The 26136-nt window shown below is 42.8% G+C and overlaps 1 protein-coding gene across 1 annotated transcript in view; it reads left to right on the top strand.

Annotated features, from left to right (window-relative positions):
* The window catches only part of LOC308529536 (uncharacterized protein C3orf20), a gene marked incomplete at its 3' end in the record, with an annotated part of 51802 nt that overhangs the window by 8328 nt on the left and 17338 nt on the right, over nucleotides 1-26136 (top strand). The window contains exons 4-10 of the mRNA XM_081105675.1: nucleotides 2832-2964; nucleotides 4168-4428; nucleotides 8878-9030; nucleotides 9813-9933; nucleotides 16273-16404; nucleotides 23039-23162; nucleotides 24519-24768. Coding sequence (XP_080961801.1) covers nucleotides 2832-2964; nucleotides 4168-4428; nucleotides 8878-9030; nucleotides 9813-9933; nucleotides 16273-16404; nucleotides 23039-23162; nucleotides 24519-24768 — 1174 coding nt within the window. The remainder of the gene's footprint in view (nucleotides 1-2831; nucleotides 2965-4167; nucleotides 4429-8877; nucleotides 9031-9812; nucleotides 9934-16272; nucleotides 16405-23038; nucleotides 23163-24518; nucleotides 24769-26136) is intronic.

Raw genomic sequence — 26136 nt, 5'->3', positions numbered from 1 at the left:
AAAGTATCTGACATCTCATGTAGCAGAATTTTTACAGATATGTTGCCTAGAGCAAGAGAAACAAAAGGAAAAACTAAACAAATGGCACTACATCAAACTAAAAAGCTTCTTCACAGCAAAGGCAACCAGCATCAAAATGAAAAGGGAACTCACTGTATGGGAGAATATATTTGACAATGATACTTTTGGTAAATGATTAATTTACAAAATATATAATTACTCATATAACTCTACAAAAGGAAGACAAACAATCCATTTAAAAAATGGGCAGAAGACCTGAATAGACACTTCTCCAAAGAGTACATACAAATGGCCAAGAAACATATGAAAAAATGCTCAGAGTCACTAATCATCAGAGAGATGCAAATTAAAACAATAATGAGGTACCACCTCATACCTGCCAGAATGGCTACCATCATAAATTGTTGCTGGAAGAAATGAAAAGAGACATAAGTAAATGGAAACATGTTCTACATTCATGGATTGGAAGACTTCATATTGTTAAAATGTCAGTACCATCTAGAGTGGTCTACAGTTTTATTGCAATTGCTATTCAAACCCCAATTATGTTTTTTTTTCAGAAATAGAAAAACTCATCCTAAAATTCACATGGAATCTTAAGGGACCTCTGAGTAGCCAAAGCAGTCTTGAAAAAAGAATAAAACTGGAGGACTCACAGTTTCTGATTTTAAAACTAATAACAAAGCTACAGTGTGGTATTGGTATAGAGACCGATATATAAACCAAAGGAATAGAATAGAGAGCTCAGAAGTAAACTCTTGCATATATGATCAAATGATTTTACAAGGGTGCCCAGACCATTCAATAGGGAAATACAGTCTTTGCAATAAGTAGTGCTGGAAAACTGGACAACCACCTGCAAAGGAATGAAGTTGGACTCTTACTTAACACCATATACAAAAATTAACTTCAAATAGATCAAGGACCTAAATGTAAGAACCAAAACAATATAACTCTTAGAAGAAAACATTGGAGAAAAGCTTTATGACATTGGATTTGACAATGATTTCTTGGATATGACACTACAGAATAGGCAATACAAGAAAAAATAGACCAATTGGACTTCATGAAAATTTTTAAACTTTGTGCATCAAAAGACACTATCCACAGAGTAAAAAGGCAGTCCATAAATTGGAGAAAATATTTTTAAATTATATATCATAAGGATTAATATCCAGAATATATAGAGAACATATAATATTAAACAACAAAAAAAGCAAGCTGAATTAAAATGGGCAAAGCACTTGAAAATATATTTCTCCAAAGAACATATAAAATAGCCAATCAGCACATGAAAGATGTTTAATATCACTAATCATTAGGGAAATACAAATCAAAACTATAATAAGATGCTACCTCATCCTACCCAAGTAGGATATCTATTATCACAAAAACAAAAAAACCAAGAGTGGAAGAGGATGGATATACTCTTGTGCACTGCTGATGGGAATATAAAATGGTACAGCCACTGTAGAACACTGTGTGGCAATTCCTCAAAAAACAAAAAATGGAATTACCAGAAGATCCAGCAATTCCATATCTGGGTATAGATCAAGAGAATTAAAAACAGGGTCTCTGAGTGATATTTGTACACCCATGTTCATAGCAGCAGCATTCACTATAGCTAAAATGTGGAAGCAACCCGTGTGTCCATCAGTGGATGAATGGATAAAGAAAATGCAATCTACAGTAACAATGAAATGCTATTCAACCTTTAAAAGGAAGGAAATTTTGACACATGCTATAACATGGATGAACCTTGAGGACTTTGTGCTACCTGAAATAAAGCAGTCACACAAAGACAAATACTGTATGAATCTACTTATATGAGGTATAAGTAATTTTTTTTTTTTTTTACTTATACCTCATATATAAGTAAAACAGGCTGCCCTTGGGGAAGCATAGCTTGATTCATCACTGTCAAAACCATAGAGACAGAAAGTGGGATGGTATTTTTCAGGATCTAGGAGAGGGGGAATAGAAGTTATTGCCTAATGCAGTGGTTCTCAACCTTGGCTGCACATTAGAATCACCTGGGAATCTTTTTAAAATCCTGATTTCTGGGCCTCATCCTTTGGAAATTCTGTTTCTTTGTTATGGGGTGAGGCCACAACATTAGTAACAAAGAAACAGAATTTCTGGAGGATGAGGCCCAGAAATCAGGATTTTAAAAAGAGTCCCAGGTGATTCTAATGTGCAGCCAAGGTTGAGAACCACTGGTCTAATGGGTACAAAGTTTTAATTTTACAAGATGAAAGGAGTTATAGAGATGGATAGTGGTGGTAGTTGTGCAACAGTGTGAATGAATTTAATACCACTGAACTGTACACTTAAAAATGTTTGAGATAGTAGTTACGTGAATTTTATCACAATATTAAAAAAAAATTACAGTCCAGTTCTCAATGGGGCCACAATACCCTCTGCAGAAGGCCTGAGATTAGCCAACATCAGAGAAGTGTTCAAGCCAATTGAGATGGAATTGAAACTTTTTTGTTTAATCAGAAACATCAGAAGGTAATCATATTGGCATCCATGGCAGGCATATCTATGTCCCCCCCACCTACAACCAGGCTGCCCTTGGGGAAGCATAGCTGGATTCATCACTCTGTACAAGTATGCTCCACACACATTCTTGGTTGACTTGCAGAGTGACATCTGTTTTATCAGTGACCTGTGCCCAGGAAGCATAAATGATTCTCTTGATTATTTTGACTCTCAGGAGATGTGGTTCTCCTCCTCCCCACCCCACCACTCTTCCGCAGGAGAAACCATTTTCTAAAACTCTGTCCCTAACCTTTTTACAACTATAGGCAAAATGAAAAATTTTGAAGAGATAACTTCATCACCCTCTCAACGAGAAACAGGAACTGCCTCTGACAAAGTGGAGATCAGTGACCCCTGTCCTGAGGCCCGGGAGAAGCTGCAAGAGATGTGTCGTCATATGTGAGCATTTTAGACATTGGGGGTAGATCGGAGAGGAGGGCAGGGCTGGCAATCATCTGTGCATAAAGGGAAAATCACAAAAGTGGCTGAGTACCAGGAAGTGTCAGCTACCCAGTACCCCTAATAATAGTGACAGGGGGATGACTTGTTCCCAGTCCTTCCTCACAATCCTTTTCAGTCCTTGGATGGCCTTATGAGGAAGATGGGATTGATGCCCATTTTGTGGGTGGGGAAACTGAGGCATTGCTTGAAGTCCCTCAGCTTGGTGGGCCTGACCCCAAGGCATTGATCTTTGCCTTTTCACCAGTGATACCATATCCTTTACGGGACTTCTTAGCGTATACAACCTTTGTGCCCTGAATGTTTTTTTCTTACCATAATTTGTCAGAGTTCTGCAAAAAAAAAAAAAAAAAAAAAAAAAGGAAGTATCTCTCAAAACAAAAAACAAAAATTGACATGGATGATTAATGATATTTTTGGTATTACTAGAGGCCCAATGCATGAAATTCATGCAAGAGTAGGCCTTCCTTCCCCCGACTGCCGGCACCAGCTTCCCTCTGGCCCCTGGGACCTGGGCTTCCCTCCAGCCGCCAGCAGGCACCCAGGACCCGAGCTTCCCTCACAGCCCTGGCTTCCCTCACAGAAGGTCCTCTGGTCTAATTAGCATATTACGCTTTTATTATTATAGATGGATCCAACAAGTCCTAGCAAGTTGAGTCTACATTTCTCTGAAGCCCAAACTATGGGCAATAAAGGACTTGAAACTTAGTCACCTCTAAGCCATATATGTCTTGGGCTCCCTGGGCCATTGAATATTACTACAGCTACAGAACATGGATAAAAGGAAGCCGCTCAGTTTTACTCCTTATTATTACATTCAGGAAGGAAGCTCTCTTTCCCTGTAACCTCAGGACTAGAGGGTGAGCAAAGCCTCCAGCTCCCCGGGTTCCCCTTCAGCACACAGTTCTACTCCTTGGTCCTTACCTAGTGCTAAAGATGGAAAGGACTGTTCTCAGAGCTGCACCGGTCTCTTCCCAGTTCTTCCTAAAAATACTAACTTTAAGGATGAGGGTAAGAGGTGGGGACAGGTACTTTTGGGACAGGGAATGAGATGGGAGTTCTAGGAGCTGGGGAGGGGCTGTAGAGAACTTCACTGGTGAGTGAGAGCCAAGTGGCTAGAAGATATGCTGGTTTTCCCTGCAGAGAAGCCGAAAGGACCTCGTGGAAAGGGAAGAATGTCTTCTGCCCCATGATGTTACGCAACTACGGGGCAAAGATGCCCATTCCTTCGGGGTCAACCGTGAGCTCCTATCACCCTCACCTTCAAGGTACTCAGACTCCCACTTCCACTCCTCATCAGTCTTCCGTCTCCCATGCTCACTTCATTCGGCAGTCTCAGGAGTGGAAAGGCAAGAAGAACATCAAGTTGCATTACACCTTCTGTGATGGGTCTTCCTTCGTTTAGTATCCTTTTATTTGGGGCTGCCCCTTGTCCCCAGCAACTTAGCCCTAGAGAACTTCTGGGCCTGAGTATTTACTTTGGTTTTTTCAGTTAATCCAAGAAACCTGGTGACAGGTCCTCCCGGATCGTAAGAGTAATTTCTAGGTCAGAGAGGACTCCCTTTGGAGAACATCTGGGTGGGAAGTCACCTTGGACCCCTACGTTTCTTGTAGAGATCCTGTTACCCACTCCCCAACATGTTCTAGAGCCTGACCAGACCACAGATGCCCAACCCATTTGTCAGTAAGGCCAGACTCAGGGCGAAACACTTATTCCAGGTTTTGCAGTCTGGGTTGGACAAGGTGTCAAAGAGGGGAGACACTAAGCCATTATTCAGTCTTGTCCCTTCATTTTAGGAATGGGTAGTCTGAGTCATTCGATGTCACAAAAGGAATTTGGTGGCAGAGCCAGGCCTGGATTCAGGGCTGCCTCACCTCTATTTAGGGCCCTCTCTCTGGCACCATTTTTATGCCTTTTAGGATTGTTTCCTCCAACAGAGAGCAAAATAGAGAATATGGAAGGGGATAGATAAAGCCACTGGGTATTGTGTCCTCTACCTTTGGAGAATAGGGCAGCTCTCCGAGCTGTCAAACAAGCTGTCCAGACAGGCCTGCTTGGCAACACCCCCCTCAATTCACTGGGCCTCCTCTCCGCTGAACTGGGAATTCAGAATTTAAGTGCCCTGTCAAAGGAATCGTATTGTTTCTATGACTGTAAATGAGTCCATTCATCACACTCTGCTCAGCCCTGCTTCTAATGTGCCCTGTAATATTGAACACAGCAAACTCCTTCCAGGGTAGCTGCTGCTCCCTATGGGTCATGGGGCTTCCCTCTCCCCCCTTTTCTAACTTTACACTGCATTGGATAGGATCATCCCCCTGAGCTCCTCATGAAGGTTATTAGGTTATTGGTGGGACCAGAGAGGGTGGACTAGTTTACAATCAGGGCCCAACACCAGCCTGCTGGGCTCCATGTTTTCTCACCTGTCCTAGATTCCCAAGCCCAACCTGGGTAGGACCACCCAAAACCTGCAGGCCATTGCTACTAGCATGCTTGACTCATACCCCAACAATGAACACATCCTGGCAATTAATGTGTTTCCTATTTAGGAGTCCCAGGAGGTCTGGGTTTGGGGCTTAGTTCTTCTTGGTGACTGTGCACAAGTCACTTTATCTCTCTGGGCCTCACTTCCCTCCATTATAAGATGAGGAAGTTAGACCCAGTGATCTTGAAGGAGAAATTCTGTTATTGTGTTCAAATGGTTAAAACACACGATGCAGCTGTTGGATCCCTCTTGAGTAAAGAAAATGTTTGGAAAACACTTCTCTCTTCTCATGGCTTCACAGAACAGTAGGTTCAGCAATTGATTCTATTTTTACAGAGATACTGGGAAAAGCTCTCGGGTAGAAATAATATTTCTGCCCTTGAAATGCCAAAAAGCTCCTGATGGGCAGACCCCAGAACCATCCCAATATGCATTTCATTTGGGTTGTCAGCATTTCCCTGAATCTCTTCCCTTAGTCCAGTGGTTCTCAACCTTCTGGCCCTTTAAATACAGTTCCTCATGTTGTGACCCAACCATAAAATTATTTTCGTTGCTACTTCATAACTGTAATATTGCTACTGTTATGAATCGTAATGTAAATATCTGATATGCAGGATAGTCTTAGGCGACCCCTGTGAAAGGGTCGTTCGACCACCAAAGGGGTCGTGACCCACAGGTTGAGAACCGCTGCCTTAGTCGTTGATTTCCCTCAAAGTCCTTTTTCATATGAAGATATAAACTCATCACATTGATATCTATATAATAAAGGCCTAAGTGACAGTTACAGCAGAACGACTGGTCGCTGTGATGCGCACTGACCACCAAGGGCAGATGCTCAACACAGGAGCTGCTCCCTGGTGGTCAGTGCACTCCCGCAGGGGGAACACCACTCAGCCAGAAGCCCAGCTCAGGGCACAAGGGTGGTGGCAGGAGCCTCTCCTGCCTCCGCAGCAGCACTAAGGATCAGTGAGCCGAGCGGTAAGGAGCCTGCTGCTAAGGAGCAGCGAGCCAAGTGGTAAAGAGCAAGTAGGCAGGCGGTAAGGAGCGAGGGATCCTGGATTGTGAGAGGGATGCCTGCCTGCCGGCTTAGGCCAGATCCCTAGGATCGGGCCTAAGCCGGCAGGCAGGCATCCCTCAAGGGGTCCTGGGCTGTGAGAGGGTGCAGGCCCGGCTGAGGGTCCCCCCTCCCTTGTGCACGAGTTTTGTGCAATGGGCCTCTAGTAAAGATATAAACCTTGGTCACTCTGTGTTCAGTACTGTGCCCAGCACTATTCCTTTAGAGATGTGTTGATCACTCAGAACCATAGTGTGAGGTAAGCATTTTTTAATATGATAAACTGCTCATAACATAAAATGTACCATTTTAACCAATGGTATCAAGTGCATTCACAATATTATACAACCATTACCACTATTTATTTCCAGACTTTCATCACCCCAAAAGGAAGCCCCATACCTTTTAAATAGTCACTCCCATTTTCCTTCCTCTACCCTTCCTGATCACTGCTAATTTGCTTTTCACTTCTATGTATTTGCCTACTCCAAATATTTCTTATAAGTAAAATCATGCAACATGTGCCCTTTTATATCTGGCTGCTTTCACTTAGCATAATGTTTTTGACGTTCTTCCACATTATACAGTTGACCCTTGAGCATGGCAGGTTTTAACTGTGCTGGTCCACTGATAGGTGGATTTTTTTTTTCTCAATTGACTCATTCAGTTCAATTGGCCCTGCTCAGTTTAAATGCCCGAAGTTTATTTGATGTGCGAAGTTCAGTTGAAGTATGCTATTAACATAGATTTACAATTATTTTATGCATTTGCTTTTTCAAATCACATAGGAAAGAAAGGAATTATAAACAAAAAAATACTATAATACTGGCTTTTATATTTACTTATAGTTACTTTACTGATGTCCTCTTTTTCTTTGCATGTCTTTGAGTTACTGCCAAGTGTACTTTCATCTCAGCCTGAAGGACTCCATTTAACATTTTTTGTAGTGGTGAATTTCCTCACCCTTTGTTTATTTGGAAAGTCTTAATTTCTCCTTCATTTTTTTGAAGGATAGTTTTGCTTAATACAGAATTCTTGGTTGACAGATTTTTTTTTTCCTTTCAGCTCTATAAATATTCCATTCTATTGCCTTTTGGCCTCCAAGGGTTCTAATGATAAATTGGCCATTAATCTTATCGAAGATCCCTTGTACATGACAAGTATCTTTTCTCTTGCTGCTTTCAGGATTCTCTCTGCCTATGTCTATTGGCAGTTTGATACTAATGTGTCTCAGTGTGGCTATTTTTAAATTTATCCTACTAGGAATTTGTTGAGTCTCTTTATTGTGTAGATTGGTGTCTTTCATAAAATTTGGAGAGTTTTTATTCATTATTTATTCAAATATTCTTTCTGCCCTCTTCTCTCTATCCTCTACTGGGGCTCGTATTATGTATGTGTTGCTCAATTTGATAGTCTCCCACAGGTCTCCCGATTTCTGTTCATTTTTCTTCATTCTTTTTTTATTTTCCCATGTCTCAGGCTGGATAATTTCAATTTATCTCTCTTCAAGTTCACTGATTTTTTTCCTCTACTGTGGCAATCTACTGAGAAACCCATCCAGTGAATTTTTTCATTTTATTTATTATACTATTCAGCCTCAAAATTTCTGTTTGTTGACTTTTAGAATTTCTGTGGATTATTTATGAGTTTGTGTAAAAGGATTAAGAGGGTGGATCCTAGTACCAACCACTGAAATTTTTCCATATGGGGTACTTCTGAAATCCCTGCAAACAGGATAGTAGCTGCCCTCACTATACCCCTCTTATTTGGGACCAATGTTTCTGGGAGCCTCTTGGTAGGAAATGAGCAGCTAGACGTTGGCTGCTCTCCTGGATTGGTCAGAAGGGGAGGCAGCCTGACAGATTAGAGATATTACTGGCCTCAGTATACTACTGGCTCTGCCACTTCCTTGTGGTGTGATGCGAGGCAGACCATTTCTTTGCACCTTGAATTTCTCATCTGTATGGTAATCAACTCATCCTGGTTTGCCAAGGACTTCCCTGATTTTAGCAGTGAAAGTCCCACATCCCATGGACCCCCTCAAATGCAGGGAAACCCTATTCATCTGTGAGATGGAGATGATAATATTTACCACAGGGTGGTTGTGTGGACTATAAAGAAGATACAGGAAAGCACCAGAGGCATGGTCAGGTCCACAGTCAATGAGTTGTTATGCAAAGTTCAGGGAGGGTCTTTAAAAACTAGGAATGATGTACCATTTAGACAACAGATTTGTAGACTTGCTTTCCATGGGGCATCTGAGAATAGAACCTGGAGAGTTTTTTGTTAGTTCTACTTAACCATTTCTGCCAGCTATCCCTCCGGAAACATTGCCATGTGTCAGATCCCCACGTGCTGCGGAGGGAGAACCATCACCTTACTCTTTAATGACACACCCAGCTTCTCCTTCCTGGCCCTGTTCAATGCTGAAGGCCAGGGCTGCGTTCACTACAACCTAAAGTCCTGGTGAGTGGGTTGAAGGAATTATGGCCCCATGGAAGTATCTCTGAGGGTGACAAAGGGGGCCGCGGGACAGAGGGGGCAAGTAAGAGTCCTTGGGGAAAGGAGAGGTCAGGCAGTGTTCAGAAGTTAAGGCCACAAGGCAATGCCTACAGAAACATAGGTACTTTGAGGCCCTCACTTGCTACATCAGTATTATCATAGCTGATGAGAATGGCAGCTCTCCAAGACCTACTTCACTTGTATCCCCACAGCATTAAGATCTTGATTTTTGGCTAGATTAATGGAACAATTCTTTAGTGGAGAGAAGTGTTTAAACCAAGAGAGAGTGAAGTAGAAGCCACAGGCACCACTTCTGTGGGGTGTTTTAAAAGAAGCACATATTTTTCCTAGCCAATAGTTGTGTTTTGCTTGGCCTTTCATAAGGAACGGTTCTTGAAAAAAATGACTTACTTTCATGTTATAGATGTTCCCATTTTGATAACTAAGATCTCGTATACTCAGGATCCTAGGCCACAGGGTACACATTCCATTTCTGTCCCTCTGGGTTTGGCCTGGAGCCTCCATCATCTCCCTCAGACCTGCCCTTCCCAACAATTCTCCCAGTAGGAGCAACAGGACTGAAGGGACCTCACACCATATTAGGCAAGAGAAGTGAGGCTGCTGCAGGAAACCATGCTTTCTCCAGCTGGGGCAGAATCTCAGAACCCTGCCTGCCTATTGCCAGTAGTAATGAGGGCTTCCTTCAGGGGCCTGGTGGCAGCTCCTCACTTATGTGTCTCTCCTAGCTGCCCATATGTCTTGGTCTTGGATGAGGAAGGCGGGACCACCAACGACTACAACGGCTATGCAGTCCACAAGTGGAGCTGGGCTTCTAAGACAGAGACTTTGCTCTCCTTGGAATATAAGGTAGGGGTTCGCAGCACAGGTAGGGCAGCCTTGGCAGCCTTCCCTGGGCTGCTCAGCATAAAGCGTTAGAGGACTACCTGTAAGACAAGAGCCCTGCTCTCCAGAAGCATGTAGTCTCATTCCGAGGTTCCCAAGTTGGTGAGCAGTGGTCTAGGGCTGGCTAAAGTGAACTTTTCACTAGCATACAGCAACTGTTTGCTGCCGTACTGACCTTTCTTGGTAATATCTTCCTGTGTTATTTTTATTATTAATATTACATTTTGATAGTTTAAATGTCCTTTATTTTAGGAAGTAATCCTTATAGTAGTTGGTAGTTTTATTTTTATGCTTATACATGGCAATAAGAAAAGTTAGCAATTATATGTTGATCTCTCCAGTTTTTTGTTTTTATAACTTTACTACCTATGAAATTTAAAAATCTGGGAGTCAAAGGTGGCTGACAGATCCAAATCCTTTTTTCCTTCACTGGATTAATCAGATTTATTAATTTATTATTCAATGTTGAATTACTCATATTAAATAGTAACTTAAGTTTAAGTGTTAGTAAAGCAATTATCTAAGCCTGCGTTTTTCATCCTTAGCACACTGACATTTGGGCAGGGATAATTCTTTGTTACAATGTTCCTTGAATTATAACTGTAGGATATTTAGCATGATGCCAGTAATATACCCTCCTCTAATTGTAACAACCAAAATATATCACCAGACATTGCCAAATGTCCCCTGGAGGACAAAATTTCCCCTGGGTGAGAGTAACCAATCTAGGGGATGTAAAGATCAGCAGCATCCATTGAGGAAGTCAAAGCTCTGGATGGGGGTTAATAAGAACACAGGGTAGAGATGAATAAGGGCTGTGAGAGAGGGACAAGCTCATAGGGTTGGGAGTCAGAGAAAGATCACAGAACATAGAATCCACTCAAAGTGGCCTGAGAGTAAGAGCCCTAAGGTAAGGATTATGGACAGAAACACTCTTGGAGTGCATGGTAGGGTTCAGGCATCCTATCCCTAATCTCCTGTCTCCTGCCCTTCCTATTTATCCTCTACATTGGCCATTGCATTCTCATCCTTATATCCTGATTCCTTTAGATCAGTGAACCTCTGCTCAGAAACAGTCCATCTCCTGAACACATATCAATCTTCCGACCCCCCCTTCCCAACACCAGCCCTAAATGCACCCCCCCTTTTCTCTACCAACCCAAAATGTTCCTCCTTCATCCCTCTACCCAGACTTACCCTTCTTTGTGGCATCCCACCCCACACCCATTTCTCCTCACATTGCCCCACCGTTTGGATTAGTCATTTGATTATTAGTCATGAGTGAAGAGGTTCTCAGCTCTGGTTGCGTATCAGAATCACCTATGGAACTTTAAAAAATGCATATTTCTAGAGAGATTCTGATTCAGTTCGTTTGTTATAAGTTCTGGAATTTGAAGTTTTCATGAATATTTCTGATACTTGGCCAGGTTCAAGATTTTCAATCTAGGGGTGTATTGAGCTGGTGTCTTAAAATTTAACTTTTTGTAGCTGTATGATAAGTTTATAATGCAAGATGATTATGAATTGGTTACCGGCAGACACTACATGAGGTATATCAGTGTGGCCAAGTGGACAGAGAACTGGGATGAGAGTCTGAGAGCCAAGTACTAGTGCCAGTTTTTCTACGCTCTGGCTGTACAGCTGTGTGAAAACCACTTAGTTTCTCTGAGCTTGGTTGTCTCACCTTTACAAGGTGGGTCATCAGACCTGCTCTCCTGCCTCAAACTGCTTTTGTAAGAACTGAATGAAAGAATGGAAGGGAAGGTGCTTTGACATCACCAAAATGTTTTAGCAATGTATTTCAGTTTATTGTTCTGTTCCTTGGGACTGCATACAGAAATCCACAAGGCCTGGAGCAGTCAGGAGCAGCCTGGAAGACAAAGTGTTCCTTGAGCTGTAACATGAGTGTGTATGCATATGATTTACATAGATAGAAGAGGGAAGGGAGAGGATTTGGGGTAGAGGGAGTAGCATTTGTAAAGGTCAAAGTTGGGACTCAGTGTGGTATTGTTAAAAGTTCACAAGTGTCTCTTGTGAAAGAAATGGGGCTAAGAGGTGTATTTGTTGAGGTGTGAAGGAGAGGTATTGGATGTCAGGCTGAAGAGCATGCATGCTTTCTTGAAGGCTGCAGTGGCCATTTGTTTTTACCCAGTATAGCATTTCCAGTGTTCCTCATTCCTCCCTGAAAAATCCAAGTTTCTTTCTGGTATCATTTCTTTCCAACCCAAAGAGCTTCCTTTAGCATTTCTTGAAGTATAGATCTGCAAGCAGCACATTCTGTTTTCTTTCATCCTATATAATAATAGCCCAGTGACCAAATGGCAGAACAACCAGAACGACTGGTCGGCCAGTCACTATATTGCGCACTGACCACCAGGGGGCAGACGCTCAACGCAGGAGCTGCCCCTTGATGGTCAGTGGGCTCCCACAGTGGGAGTGCCACTTGGCTGACGGGGATGAGCTGCCCAGGATGAGTGGCGCTCCCACAGCAGGCCAATCCCTGCAGGCCGGCACGACTCCCATGCACCGGGCCTGGGAAAATAATGTCTTTATTAAAGGGTATTTTTGCCAGATTTAGGATTCTGGGTTGACATTTTGTTTTGTTTTGTTTTAGCATTTAAATATGTTGTTCTACTGTGTCTGATCTCCATATTTTATGATCAGAAGTCTGTAATTATTCAAGTCATTGTTCATTTTCTCTAGTTTCTTTCAAGATTTCACCTTTTCTTTGTTTCTAAGTTTGGATATGTTGTCTTAATATTTCTAGGTGTTGTTGTCTTAATATTTATTCTGTTTGGGATTTACTGAGCTTCTTGAGTCTGTAAATTAATGTCTTTCATCATATTCAGGAAATCTTATTGCATTAGAAAAAATTATACTCCAGTCTCTCCTTTTCTATCTCTAAATTCACTAACTTTATCCTGTCATCTCTGTTCTGCTATTCTGCTAACCCTATTACTATTCTTTTTTAGAGAGGGAAGAAAGGAGAGAGAAAAAACATCAATGTGAGAGGGAATCTTCAGTCGGTTGTCTCCCGTTCATGCCCCAACCAGGGACTGAACCTGCAATCTAGGTATGTGCCCTGACTGAGAATTAAACTTGTGACTTTCCAGTGCATGGAACAGTGTTCCAACCAACTGAGCCATAATGGCAGGACCAATGAAATTTAAAATTTCAGTGTTTTCACTGCTAGAATTTCCATATAGTTCTTTTCTGTATATTCTATTTCTGATGTTTTTCATTCATTATAAGTATATTTTCCTTTATCTCATCAACTATAGTTAAATTGGCCACTTTAAAGTCTTTGTCTGATAACTCAACATCTTGGTCATATCAGATAGGGTTGGCCTCCGTTGATTATCTTTTTCCTTGAGAATGGCTCACACTTCACTGGTTCTTCACATGCTGAGTAATTTTAGATTGTTGACATTATGAATGTTATGTTGTGGAGTCTCTGGATTCTGATGTATTTCTCTGAAGAGTGTTGATGTTTTTGTTTTAACAGTCAAGGAATTTGGTTAGACTCATACCACAAACTGTCTCACCTACAGTGGGCAGCAGCTCAAATCTCAGTTCAGTTTTTTTTGTTTGCCTAGCTATAAATTATCTTGAGTCTGCCTTGCTCATGCGTAGTTCAGGGATCACCCAGAGATGTGGACAATTTATGTATAGAATTCAGGGCTCTATTTCTCTCCCTCTGTCCCTTTTGGAAATCTTTCCTTACAGTAGTTGCCCCAGGTTCTGTTCTTTGATTCTTTGAACCAGAAAAATGGTGGAGTTTGGGCCATGACTGTAGCCTGTCTTTAGGCTAAAGCTGTAAAACAGAAAATCATCCCATGCTGGTACTTTCCTTTAAATTTTGACTCTTCAAAGTCTCCCTGTTCTTTTTCTTTGTATTTTATGTTTAAAATATATTTTTATTGATTTCAGAGAGGAAGGGAGAAAGAGAGAGAGAAATATCAATGATGAGAGAGAATCATTAATTGGCTGCCTCCTGCATGCCCCCTACTGGGGATCGAGCCTGCAACCTGGGCATGTGCCTTGACCGGAATTGAACCTGGGACCCTTCAGTTCGCAGGCTGACGCTCTATCCACTGAGACAAACTAGCTAGGGCCCTGCTATTTTATTATTATTATTATTTATTTATTCATTTTTTGGCCCTGCTCTTTTTAAACTCTTCATAGCTTTGGGTGGTTTTATAACTTGTAGTAGTTTTCTTGGTGTGTTTTTTTGTTTGTTTGTTTTGTTTTGTTTTCCAAGCCTCTTAGGAGCTGACTCAGCTATACTGGAAATAGAACCAACTAGCTGGTTTTTAAGTTGAAGGCTGGTATGTTCAGTCTAGCATTTGTATGGAAGGTCAGCTGGAGAGAGAAAGATCAATGGATAGGCTGATAGAAAGACCTGGCATGACTAAGGGTAGTCCCAATATTTTTTTTAAAAGAGCTAGTTCAATAAAAAAGAATTCAGTATTCAGGCATGGGCTATAAAGGATAAATGAGAGAAGAAGGGAATTATAGATGTTTCCATAGTGGAGCGTGTATCTTCTGGGTGGATATAGAGAAGTTTCTGAGAGGGTCAAAGATCAATACGTTCTAAGATATTTTGATTGGATTCAACAGTCATCTATCCTAGGGTGAGAGACTGGGGATGATGGAGATTTTATACATATAATTGGGCTGGCTCATGAACTCCTGAGCAGCTGAGCAGTAACTGAGTTTATATTGGTGGCATTTGGGGAGAGGAAGAGAAACCATCCAGGGAGCAGGGGTAAAAAAAACAGCTAAGCCTTTGCATGTTTTATCTCATGAAATCTGCTCAGTGCTGTAGGAGGCAGATTCTATTATTGTCCCCAGGCTCAGAGAAGGGAAGTAACTTGCCTAAAATTGCCCAACTTGTAAGTAACAATACTAGGATTTGAACCTTAACCAACTGCAGTGCTTGAGCTCTTACCCACAGCTCTATTCTACATCTCTCTAGAAGGAGAATTGGAGAGGATAGATTTTTTTCTTAAGTGTGAGTGTGATCAACAAGCTTGATGATATCAAAAGACTTGATAAGAAGACAGCCATGGATCAAATGTTCTCAGGTTGCTGGAGGGGATTAGTATCCAGACTTCAGAGTGAGGAAGGGACTCATTGGTGAAGAAGTTAAATGTGGGCCTTTGAGCTAACAAGTGAAATAATAGAAGGAAATGGAAGGAGTGAAATGGAGAGTGTTTTTCTTAGTTCAGAGGAGTCCTGAGGGCAAGGGGGAGCGGTAATAGGTCAGGGACGTTGAACATTGAAGGGAGAATCATCATGCAGCTGCCTAAGGCTTTAGACTCCTAGGCCTTTGGTAGGAACACTGTGCATAAATAACTGCATACATGAACCATCCAGGGGCCTTACATGTGAGTTGCTCTGCCAATCCTGACTATGCCTGCTCATGTTCAGTATGGGCCTTTGTGGCTCATGAAACCACTTCCAAAATCTTTATCTCATTTGAATCCAATACTAGGGTTTCAACTATTTCATATTGAAGATTTGCACTTCAGAGAGGCTCAATGGCTTGCTAACAGGAGGAAAAACTGAAACTTATCCCTAACTCACAGAGTTCTTAGTATGGAGTGTGTTGCTATAAGGGCAGCTCACCTTCCCTGAAACTGCTACATAGGAAATCCCACCCTTTTGCAAGTGATGAAAAGGAGTAGTTCCTTTGGCTTTTTTTTCAGGGGAAGAGTGGTGACATATTTGGTGACTGTGGAGGAGGGGGACTGAGCATGTCTGGCTCAGCCCCTGTTGGGTTCCCTTTTGCTGTCTGCCCACCCACCTGCGGAGGGGTATGTTCTGATGCTCCCTGCCATATAGTCAACTTCCCAAGGCAGCTCTGTGCTGTAGAGCAAGACTCATCATTAGACCTGGTGCCTGAGTGGACACAGCATCTGATTCAGGGATAGTGTTGGCTTATGACCCAAGCTGTATCCCCACATAGCTCTACCAGAACCATAGCTGACTTGCCTGCTGATGCCTGTCTCTCTCTCACAGTTGGTTCCAAGCTTAGGTTGAAAAGGGAAGGGACAGGGGTAAGAAGGCATCATTATTTTTTATTTTTGCCAGTACCCCAAAGAGAGACTGGAATTCTCTCTTTTCCATGAAAGCTATATTCCAACATAAGAACCAGAAAGATTTTACAGTTCCCTCAGTACCAAGCTAAGAGAGGTTTTGTGCTTTGTGGTGGATCAGGGTGGATCAGGGTGGGTGAACAATAGAAGCACAGGTCCGCTGAATACTGTTTTTTTGTGTTTTTTTTTTTTTCATCTACAGATGAATGAGCAAATGAAGCTGACGGTGCTGGGGCAGGACTCCATTCTAGTTACCTTTACCTCCATGAATGAGACAGTAACACTTACTATATCGGCCAATAACTGTACTCACGGGGTAGGGCACGATAAAAAGGTAAGGCGAAGCAGACCAGACACCCAGGTTTGACCCCAGGGCATCTCAGCATGTCTTGCCACTCTACATCTCAATGTCATTGTGCCTCCTTCCTGCCTAATGGATTCCTACTCGTCACACACACCTGTATCCCATGCAAGGCCCTCCCTCTTTCTCTGCGTAATGGATTCCTACTCATCATTCACTGACTGTCTTTAATACCTTGTCTGTGAAACTTGGGTCAGTTAGGAGTCTTTTAGTGTGACAGAATGCAATGCAGACTGGCTTAAGCATGAAAAGAGACTATATTGGCTCAGTAAACTGAAGTCTGTCAGTAGGCAGCTTCAGGCATGGCTGGATCCTGGCCCTCAACTGATTCCATCAGATCTTCCCACCTCTTGGCTCTGTTTTTTTAGGGAGTTTCTCTCCTTATGGTGACAAGATAGTCATGAGCATCTCTGTGTTCATTATTCTGTCAGCTTTAGTCTCCCCAGGAGAACAGGGACTTGTATTTCTCAAGTGCTCCAGTAGAAGTGCCAATACCAACATCATTGGCTCTGCTGGATGCCCACGCCTGAAATGTTCCCTGTGGCCAAGAGTGTATGCTGCTCTCACTGACCAGGCTCAAGTGTCGTGTCCATCCTGGGAGCCATAGGGTGCAATCAGCCCCAGTAACACCTGGACAAAGGATGATGCAGGAGTGTTTTCCTAAAGGAAAATCATGGTGCTGTTATCAGAAGAGGAAGAGATCATGCTGGACAGAATAACTGCCAACTCTGTCACCCCCTTATTCATCTCAGGTAGAGTCCACCTCTCCTCCTCGGCCCTCCCAGACATGACTCACCTCCATTCTAGTACTCCTTCTTATACAAGCCAATCTTCTCTATCAAATTGGGAATTCCTTGTGATTTTTACTGATGCCTATTGCTTCATGGCCCAGCACAAGGACTGCTTCAAATTAAGCACGTACGAAATATTTGTTGGATGGGTGAGAAAACAGTGTAGACTCGAAGCCCAATTCTCCCATTCACTGGGTATATATGTATATATATATTACTGTTACTACTGTGTGCCTGGTCATGAGTCAACATTGTGGAGAAAGATGAAAGGGACGAAGGGGACATATCCCTGATTCCTGAGGAATTTATAAGCTAGAAGAGAGCAGTTGACATACGCCATGAAACTGGGGTGACCCAGGCTCATCAGTGGAGCAGGCCACTGGCACTACACACAGGGCAATTTGCTGGGATTAGATCACTCAGGAAGGCCCATGAAGTAGGAGCAGGAGGACCACACCTCCAAGTTTGCCCAGTCCCTGTTTACATCTGTCATACTCTTTCACTCTCGGAAGTATCCTAGTTTGGATGATCAATTATATGGTCACACTGAGCAAGGCTCTTGCTCAGTGGGGGCACTTGCTGCCATATGCCACAGGCTCGTAGACTCTCAGAGCTGGTGGAGCCCATAAGGAGCAGCCAGCCCAACATCCTCATTTTACATGGAAACACAGGAGACAGGCATGTGGTAGGGACCCATGTTATGTGTACAGAGAACACCCGTGTTTCTCCTGGAGGAAAGTGTTGCACCTGTTATTTTCCATGCATTTTTATTTCCGCAGCATTTCATCTTCATTAATTTATTAACTAATTCAATAAACATTTATTAGTAGCTGCAGTGTGCCAAGTTGGCTGCTGGGAATGTAGAAATGAAAGAAGTCTCACTCCCTCTAGTCTCTGAAATACTTTCAGTCTAATGGAAGGGCAAAATCATAGCACCAATCGTATTCCAGCTTGATGGGTGCAGGGCATCAGAGAGGGGCTCTGCGGGAGCTGTCAGGGTTCATTAAAGGGGTCTCATAGGAGCACTCAGGAAACTCAGTTACTTCAAAGAGCAAAATTGATTTTGAGTTCATCTGGGCAGAGATGAACAATCATGCTTATTGATGAGTTGATCCTATTAATTTGGTTCCATGCTAGTATGATAGCAGTCTAAAAGTCATTGTTGTTGTACTTCACAGAACTAGAAAAAATATTTCAAAAATTTATATGAAATCACAAAAGACCCCAAATAGCAACAGCAATCTTGAAAAAGAAGAACAAAGTTTGAGGAATCAATCACCTTAGCTGATATCAATCTATACTACAAGGCCATAGTAATCAAAGCAACATGGTGCTGGCATAAAGACAGACATATAGATCAATGGAACAGAATAGAGAGCCCAGAAATAAACCCACACTTGATGGTCAATTAATATATGACAAAAGAGGCAAGAGCATACAACAGGGTAAGGATAGTCCATTCAATAAATGATGTTGGGAAAATTGAACAGGTACATGCAAAAAAAAAAAAAAGAAAAGAAAAGAAAGAAACTAGATCAACTTATGCCATGCACAAGAATAAACTCAAAATCGATTAAAGACTTAAATGTAAGACTTGAAACCATAAAAATCCTAGAAGAAAACATAAGCAGTAAAATCTCAAACATTTCTCCTAGCAATATTTTTTTTGATCTATCTCCTCAAGCAAGGGAAACAAAATAAAAATAAATAAGTGGGACTCCATCAAACTAAAAAGTTTTTGCACAGCGAAAGAAACCACCAACAAAATGAGAAAACAACCCACTGAATCGGAGAACATATTCTCTCCAGTGATACATCTGATAAGGGCTTAATATCCAAAATTTATAAAGAACTTAAACAATTCAACAACAAAAAATCCAACTAAAGAATGGACAAAGAATCTGAATAGACACTTCTCCAAAGAGGATATACAGATGGTCAATAGACATATGTAAAGATGCTCAACATCATTAATCATCAGAGAAATGCAAATTAAAACCACCTCATACCTATCAGAATGACTATCAATACATCAACAAACAACAAGTGTTGGTGAGGATGTGGAGAAAAGGGAACCCTTGTGCACTGTTGGTGGGAATGCAGATTGTTGCAGCCAGTGTGGAAAACAGTATGGAGTCTCCTGAAAAAATTAAAAATGGAACTGCCTTATGACCCAGTGATTCCACTTCTGGGAATATATCTGAAGAAACCAGAAACACTAATTTGAAAGAATATCACTCCTATGTTCATTGCAGCATTATTTATAATAGCCAAGATCTGGAAGCAGCCCAAGTACCCATCAGTAGATGAATGGGTAAAAGCGCTGTGGTACATTTATACAATGGAATACTACTCAACTGTAAAAAGAAGGAAATCTTACCTTTTGCGATAGCATGGATGGACTTGGAGAATATTATATTAAGTGAAATAAGCCAGTCAGAAAAAGACAAATACCATATGATTTCACTTACATGTGGAATCTAATGAACAAAATAAACAACATAGAAACAGACTCATAGACAGAAAACATACAGTTATCAGAGGGGAAGGGGTTGGGGGCTGGGTGAAAGAGGTAAAGGGATTAAGCAAAAAAAAAGAACAATTCAACTCATAGACATATACAACAATGTGGTGATTACCAGAGGGAAAGGGGGTTGTGGGGAGGTAGATGAGAATAAAGGGAGGATAAATGGTGACAAAAAGAGACTTGACTTTGGATGGTGAACACACAATACAGATGATGTATTATAGGATTGTACACTTGAAGCCTACATAATTTTATTAACCAATGTCACCCCAATAAATTCAATAAAAATGTAAAAATAAATAAAAATCATTGTTAAGTGACTATGTATGAAGTCACATATCTGTGTTTCTTGATAACCTTTTTAGACTGTGTAAAAAATGTGAGTTTATCAAAGGCAATAGATATCAGAAAATTATTCTTTCCCATAAAATTGCAGTAATGCTTTATTTGCCTGGCAACCTCTTGTCTGATAATCTCTGAAGTTTGGAACACAGCTGAGAACCAGTACATAAGGAGCTAAAGACCCCCATGAACAGCCAAGAGAAATCACCCTAAGTCCATGAGCTAAACATGCCCACCAATCAGGCCTACAAAAGACCCTTAGTAATTCAACACTGATTTTTTTTTATTTTTTATTTTTTTACCTAAATACAACCTTAGCATGCTAGAACTAGAAATCCAAAGCTGTGATATCCAGTATGGTAACCACAAGTTGCGAATGGCTATTGAGCACTTGCAATGTGACAAGTCCTAATGGAGAGAGACCGTAAGTGAAAATACATGCTGCATTACCAAGACAGTGTGAACAGACAATGTAAAATTTTTATTATTTATTTTGGTTCCATAAATAATCATAATTTTTATATAGTGGGTAGTGGGGTAGATAAATGTTACTAAAATTAATTCTACCTTTTAAGAATGTTTTTCTTTTAATCCTCACCTGAGGATATTTTTCCCATTGATTTTTTTTTTTTTTTTTTTTTTTTTTTTTTTTTAGAGAGAGAGTGGAAAGGAGGGAGAGAGGGGAAAGAGAGAGAAGCATCGATGTTAGAGAGACACATCACTTGGTTGTCTCCTGCACAAACCCTGACTGTGACCAGGAATAGGACCTGTATCTCAGGTACCTGCCCTTGACTGGGAATTGAACCCAAGACCTTCAGTGCATGGGCCGATGCTCTAACCACTTGGAAACACCAGCCAGGGCTTAAGAAAGTTTTTAATGTGGCTACAGGATATTTCAAACTGCTCGTGTAGCTTGCATTATATTTCTACTGGGCCGTGTGGGGTCTGGGAGGTGGAGTGTTTTTAAAGGAAGCTCCCAGAGGCGTTGACAGTGCAGTAGAGACTGGAGAGTTATTGAAAAGGCATCTAACCATCTTGGGGACATTTAGCATAGAGAGAAACAGACATTAAAGCAGCTTGTGAAAACAGTACTGCATTCTAGACAGCAGTCATTGGTGTCAACCAAGAAGATTGACTTGCCAAAAAGCATCCACGTCATAATCCCTTCTGTTTGAGAGCACAGGGAGGTGCAGTATATATTACAACTCCCTAAGCAGACAAAAGCAAATGAAGAAAGATCAGATTTATTGTAGGTAACAGGATTTACAAACATTACCTCAACTCCCAGGATTAATCATCTCAAAATATTTTACATGAAATCCTTGAGACTCAGAGAATTGCCTCCTTTTGGATTATTAGACCATGAGAGCTGCAAGACGCCCTTGAGAAAATTTACTGAGTGTGGGGCCGGCAAAGAGCCTCAGCTGGGAAGAAGTCATATGGCCTTGGGAATGCGAGGCCTCAGTTTCCCCATCTGTATCATGATGTGTAAGGGTCCACCCAGCTTTCACACACTCACTGCCATCCTGGCACCTTTATAACCCACTCAACTCCAGTGTGTGTGTGTGTGTGTGTGTGTGTGTGTGTGTGTGTGTGACTAGTTATCACTCATCAACAAAATCCGTGGCAGTCTAGGAAAGCTGAGGCTGGGGGGTAGGGTGGCAGCCTCCTTCCAAATCCCTGTCACTGGGAAGCTTGTCAGATGGCTTCCCCAGGCACCCATCTCCCTGGAAGAGCGTGACGGTTTCCTCTTTTACGGCCCTGTGCTTGGCTCCTCACTAAATATTTCTATCCAGGCAGCACTTTGGAAGCGAGGCAATGCTTCAATTTAAATGCTTTATTAGCCCAGAGTGCCACCTCAAATCCTTTTTGGAAGCAAGCTGGGTATAAATTACAAATAAATAAATAAAATTAGCCCAGAAGCAGCAGCTGGAGCCAGCCGTTGGAAGGATGGTTGAGGTTTTGCCATTAATTGGGGCATCCTTTACAGAAGTCCTGCCTGCAGGGGAAAGGAGGACATGTGGGCTGATTTCATTGTTCTTCAGAAAATCTGCCCTGTGCCCACCCCACTCTCCCCACCTGAGGCTTCAATTCCACAGAAGGAAATCGCTTTCACACCTCCTCTGTGTTAAGTGAGAGATGTAGAAAGCATGGTTCCTGCCTTTAAGGGGCTGACCGAGTTAAGGATAAAGAAGGTAAAAAATGACGGGGACCCCCAGCAGAAAATGAACTGAAACCTGAGCCTCGTTCTGCAGTACCATTTTGATGGTCTGGCAGAGGGAATGGTTGAACTGCAGGGCTGCCCCAGCAACTACCTTGCCACCTCACAGGGGGCCCCAGAGCCAGATGGCCCTTCAGGGTAACCTAGAATTGGGGCAGGAGGCCTGGCCTGTGTGCTCATAGGTACCAGTCAATCTATGTAACCCTGGCTAAGGGCAGTTTTTCCTCTGAGATGCTCTGGCAGCTGGAGGGAGGAAGAGATTCTAGGGGGTGCATGCAGAGGAGGACTGGCTCCAGAGAGGCCTTTATCCATCATTTTTCACCATGCAAGTATTAACTGGACACCTGCGGCATGCTGGGCCTCTGACACAAAGGAGACCAAGACTCAGTCCCTGTCCTCGAGGAACGTACAGCTCAGCAGGGGAGACAGGTTCAGATGCATTCACTTCAGAAAGGGCTCACCTCTGTCTTCAGGCTGCTGCTAATAGAGGTCCGAGGCAAGGAACAGTTCTGCCCAGTAGAATCAGGGAAAATGTTCCAGGAGGGGACCTTCAAGTCAGGTTGGGTTGGTATGCAGGAATTCACTGGGCTGTGGGGCAGAGAGTTGTGTCTTAGGCAGAGGGGACAGAACATCCTTGAAGTCAGAGCAAGGCCTGGTTGTCACTGGTCTGGGCAGATGACCCCTGGCAGGACAGGTAACAATGCCCTCCCCTTGGCCTCTCCCCAGATGACCCACAAGATCATCAGCATGGACGACAAGTTGTCTAAGATGAGCCGAGCCCTGGCAGCGATCAAGAGGCGGTTTCAGAAGACAGTGTCTCAGTTCATGAATTCTGTCTTACTGGCAGCAGGTAAGGGGGCAGAAAGGTAGGTGACAGCCTATCCGATGGCTTTTCAAATCCTGAGTTACCTGCAGATTGTCTCCAAGGATAGCTCTTTACCACCCCAGGGAGGTGGGCATGACAGGGAGATTTCCCCATTGGTAGATGGAATTACTGGACTCAGAACGCCGAAGGGACTTGCTCAACGCCACACAGCTACTAATGGTGACCTTGGCCACCCTCCATTTTTGAGCGCTTTCCTACGTGTCTTTAATGTCTCCATATGATTATCTTATTTTCCTGAGTCTCATCATCTTTCTGTATGTGTCTCTGTCCCCACTCCCACACCTGGTTCACCTTTTAGCTCCATCTTCTATCTATCCGTTTGCAGCCCCATTCCTCTCTCCTTGTTGTAGATCTCAGCAGAGGAGAAAAAGCAGCTACCTCACCAGGCTGAACTGTTAGGCCCACAGAGCTCCCCATGCTGGCCCTTAGGAATCCCTTCCACATCTGGACTCTTTGCCCTGCTGATGAGCCTGGGCACAAAAGGACATTGACACTCCCCACCCCCCACAGCACTCCATGCTACCCCCAGGCTGAGCATGGAGGGGCTGTGCTCTCCCCATGACCTCTCTGGGGTATTTCTCCTCACCCCTGAAGACTCAGTTCAACTGTGCCTCTTCTCTGGAAAGCCCTGACTCCCCCAGTAGAAGGGGACACACACTCCTCTGGGCTCGACAGTACTTTCTGTTGTGCTCTAGTAAATCTTACAACTTAGCATTGTGAATATTTCTGTTTGCCCATCCCTCCTATACTGCCACTGGGAGTTTCCAGAGGCAGGGAAGCAGTTGTGGGTGATCTCTCTATGCCCAGAACCCAGCACTCAGTAAATGGTAAGTGAATGAGAGATCCCTGGCCTCAAAAGTTTTCCAGTCTAGTGGGGAAAGTACAATAAGAATACCGATAAATGCAATGTAACAAAAAAAAGTAGATGGAAATGACTTAAACCTGGAGACACAAGGAATAGCATCCTCAGGGAAGGGAACAACATGGATGCATTTATACCCAGTCTCTACATTGAGTGCTGTCTGGGTCACAAAGCTGATAAAACACAGGGTCAATTCAGAGAAGAGGGATCTAAGCTGGGTATGGATGAATGAATGGGAATGGGATTGATTCGTTCTTACATTCAGCCAGCATTTACTGATGAGCTAACGGTGCTAGGCTTGGAGTGCTGTGCCAGACAATAGAGGGCAGGCAGCCCAGCAGAAGAATCTACAGAGTGAAGGAGTGGAGAGGGAGATGAGCTAAAGGGTGCCCACATGCATAGCCCTACAGCAGGAAGGTAAGGCCACTGAGAGTAACAACAGTGTCTTCTGTAAACAGGACTGCTCATCATAGAATATCCATCAAGGGTCATGGGAGAACTAAGTCGAACCAAAATGAGATCCTGGGCCTTTTCCGAGCGGGGCGCCAAGCTAAATCTATATTCAGAAGGCCCTGCAACACGTTATCAGTCAGCCCCACCTGAATCCTCAGCTGTACAGTCTCCGAAGGAAGAGCCTAGGTCTGCTCCGATAAGCCCCGCTCCGAAGAAGATCATCAAAATCCACGCCAAAGCCCTGGCTACACTCAGGTGGGCTTGAGCCTTCATTTCCTCTAGCTTCTGTGTGCCAGATGCTCTCATGCGTAGTGGACACACACTGGTGAAGAAAATAGATGAGGCCCCTCCCTCTCGGAGCTGGAATCATCAGGGTGGGCAAAAATAGAAGGTACACACATGAATCACTGAAGTCATTTCGATGGTGAGAAGGCTAGAAAGAAAAGAATACATGGAAAGCAGAGGTTGGCAATTTAGGGCCATGTGTAAATCTGGCCCTGCTGCTAGCCTTTTTAATGGGTGAGCTTAGAATGTTTTTTTTATGTATTTAAATGCTGGGGGAGAAATCAAAAGAATTTCTCATGACATGTGCAATGATATGAAATTTGAATATCAGATCAATAAGTAAGGTTTTCTTGGAACACGGCCACACCCTCTCATATACTTAGTATTATCTATGGCTGCTTACCCTGATAGGACAGACGCCTTGAGTCTTTGTGACATAGTCCATCTGGCCTGCAAAGATTAGGACATTTGCACTGTGGTCCTTTATAGAAAATGTTGACTAGCCCCAGGGATAGAAAGTGACTAAGAAATGGGGTGGGATGTGCTACATTAGGAAGACAGGTCAGGAAAGGCATTCCGGAGGAAATGATATTTAACTGGAGACCTGAAGGATAAGAAATAGGCAGCCCCAAAAAGGGATGGGGGAGGAACCTCAGGCAAAGGGTAGAGCAAGTATGAAAGCTCTGAGACAAGAATAAGTTTGGTATATGTGAGTGAAAGTAAAAAGACCAGTGTGGAGCCTCATGGGGAAGACTTAAGAGTTATATAAATTGAGGACACAGAGAGAGAGGCAGGAGCCAGATAAGTACACTTGTTACTGTTATAGGAAGTCATTCCATTACTTTTAAGGTAAGATCATCTGACTTATGGATTTAAAAAAAGAACATTTTAAAGCCCAGCCAGTGTTGCTCAGTGGTTAGCATCAACCCAAGAAGCAAGAGATCACAGTTTGATTCCTGGTCAGGGCCCATGCCCAGACTGTGGGTTCAATCCCCAGAGGAGGGCATGCAGGAGGTAGCCAATCGATGATGTTTCTCTCGTAGATGTTTCTATCTCTCTATTCCTCACCCTTCCTCTCTGAAACCAATAAAAATATAAATTGTTAAAAAGAAGGTGACATTTTCATAAAGAGGTAAAGAAGGTGAGAAAGTGAGTTGTGTGCCTATCTGGGGGAAGAGCCAAGCAGGCAGAAGGCACAGCAAGAGCAAAGACCTTGAGGTTGGAGGATAAGCACAGGCCAAAGAGGCCAGAACTCAATAAGCAAAGGTGGACCTATTGGAGAAGAAGAGAGGTAAAGAGGATAAGGCAGGGGGACAGATCATGTACAGCCTGGAAGGA

Source organism: Myotis nattereri, assembly GCF_964212035.1.
Source record: "Myotis nattereri genome assembly, chromosome: 14".
Classification (NCBI taxonomy): Eukaryota; Metazoa; Chordata; class Mammalia; order Chiroptera; family Vespertilionidae; genus Myotis; species Myotis nattereri.
This window is presented reverse-complemented; position numbering and strand designations above follow the sequence as displayed.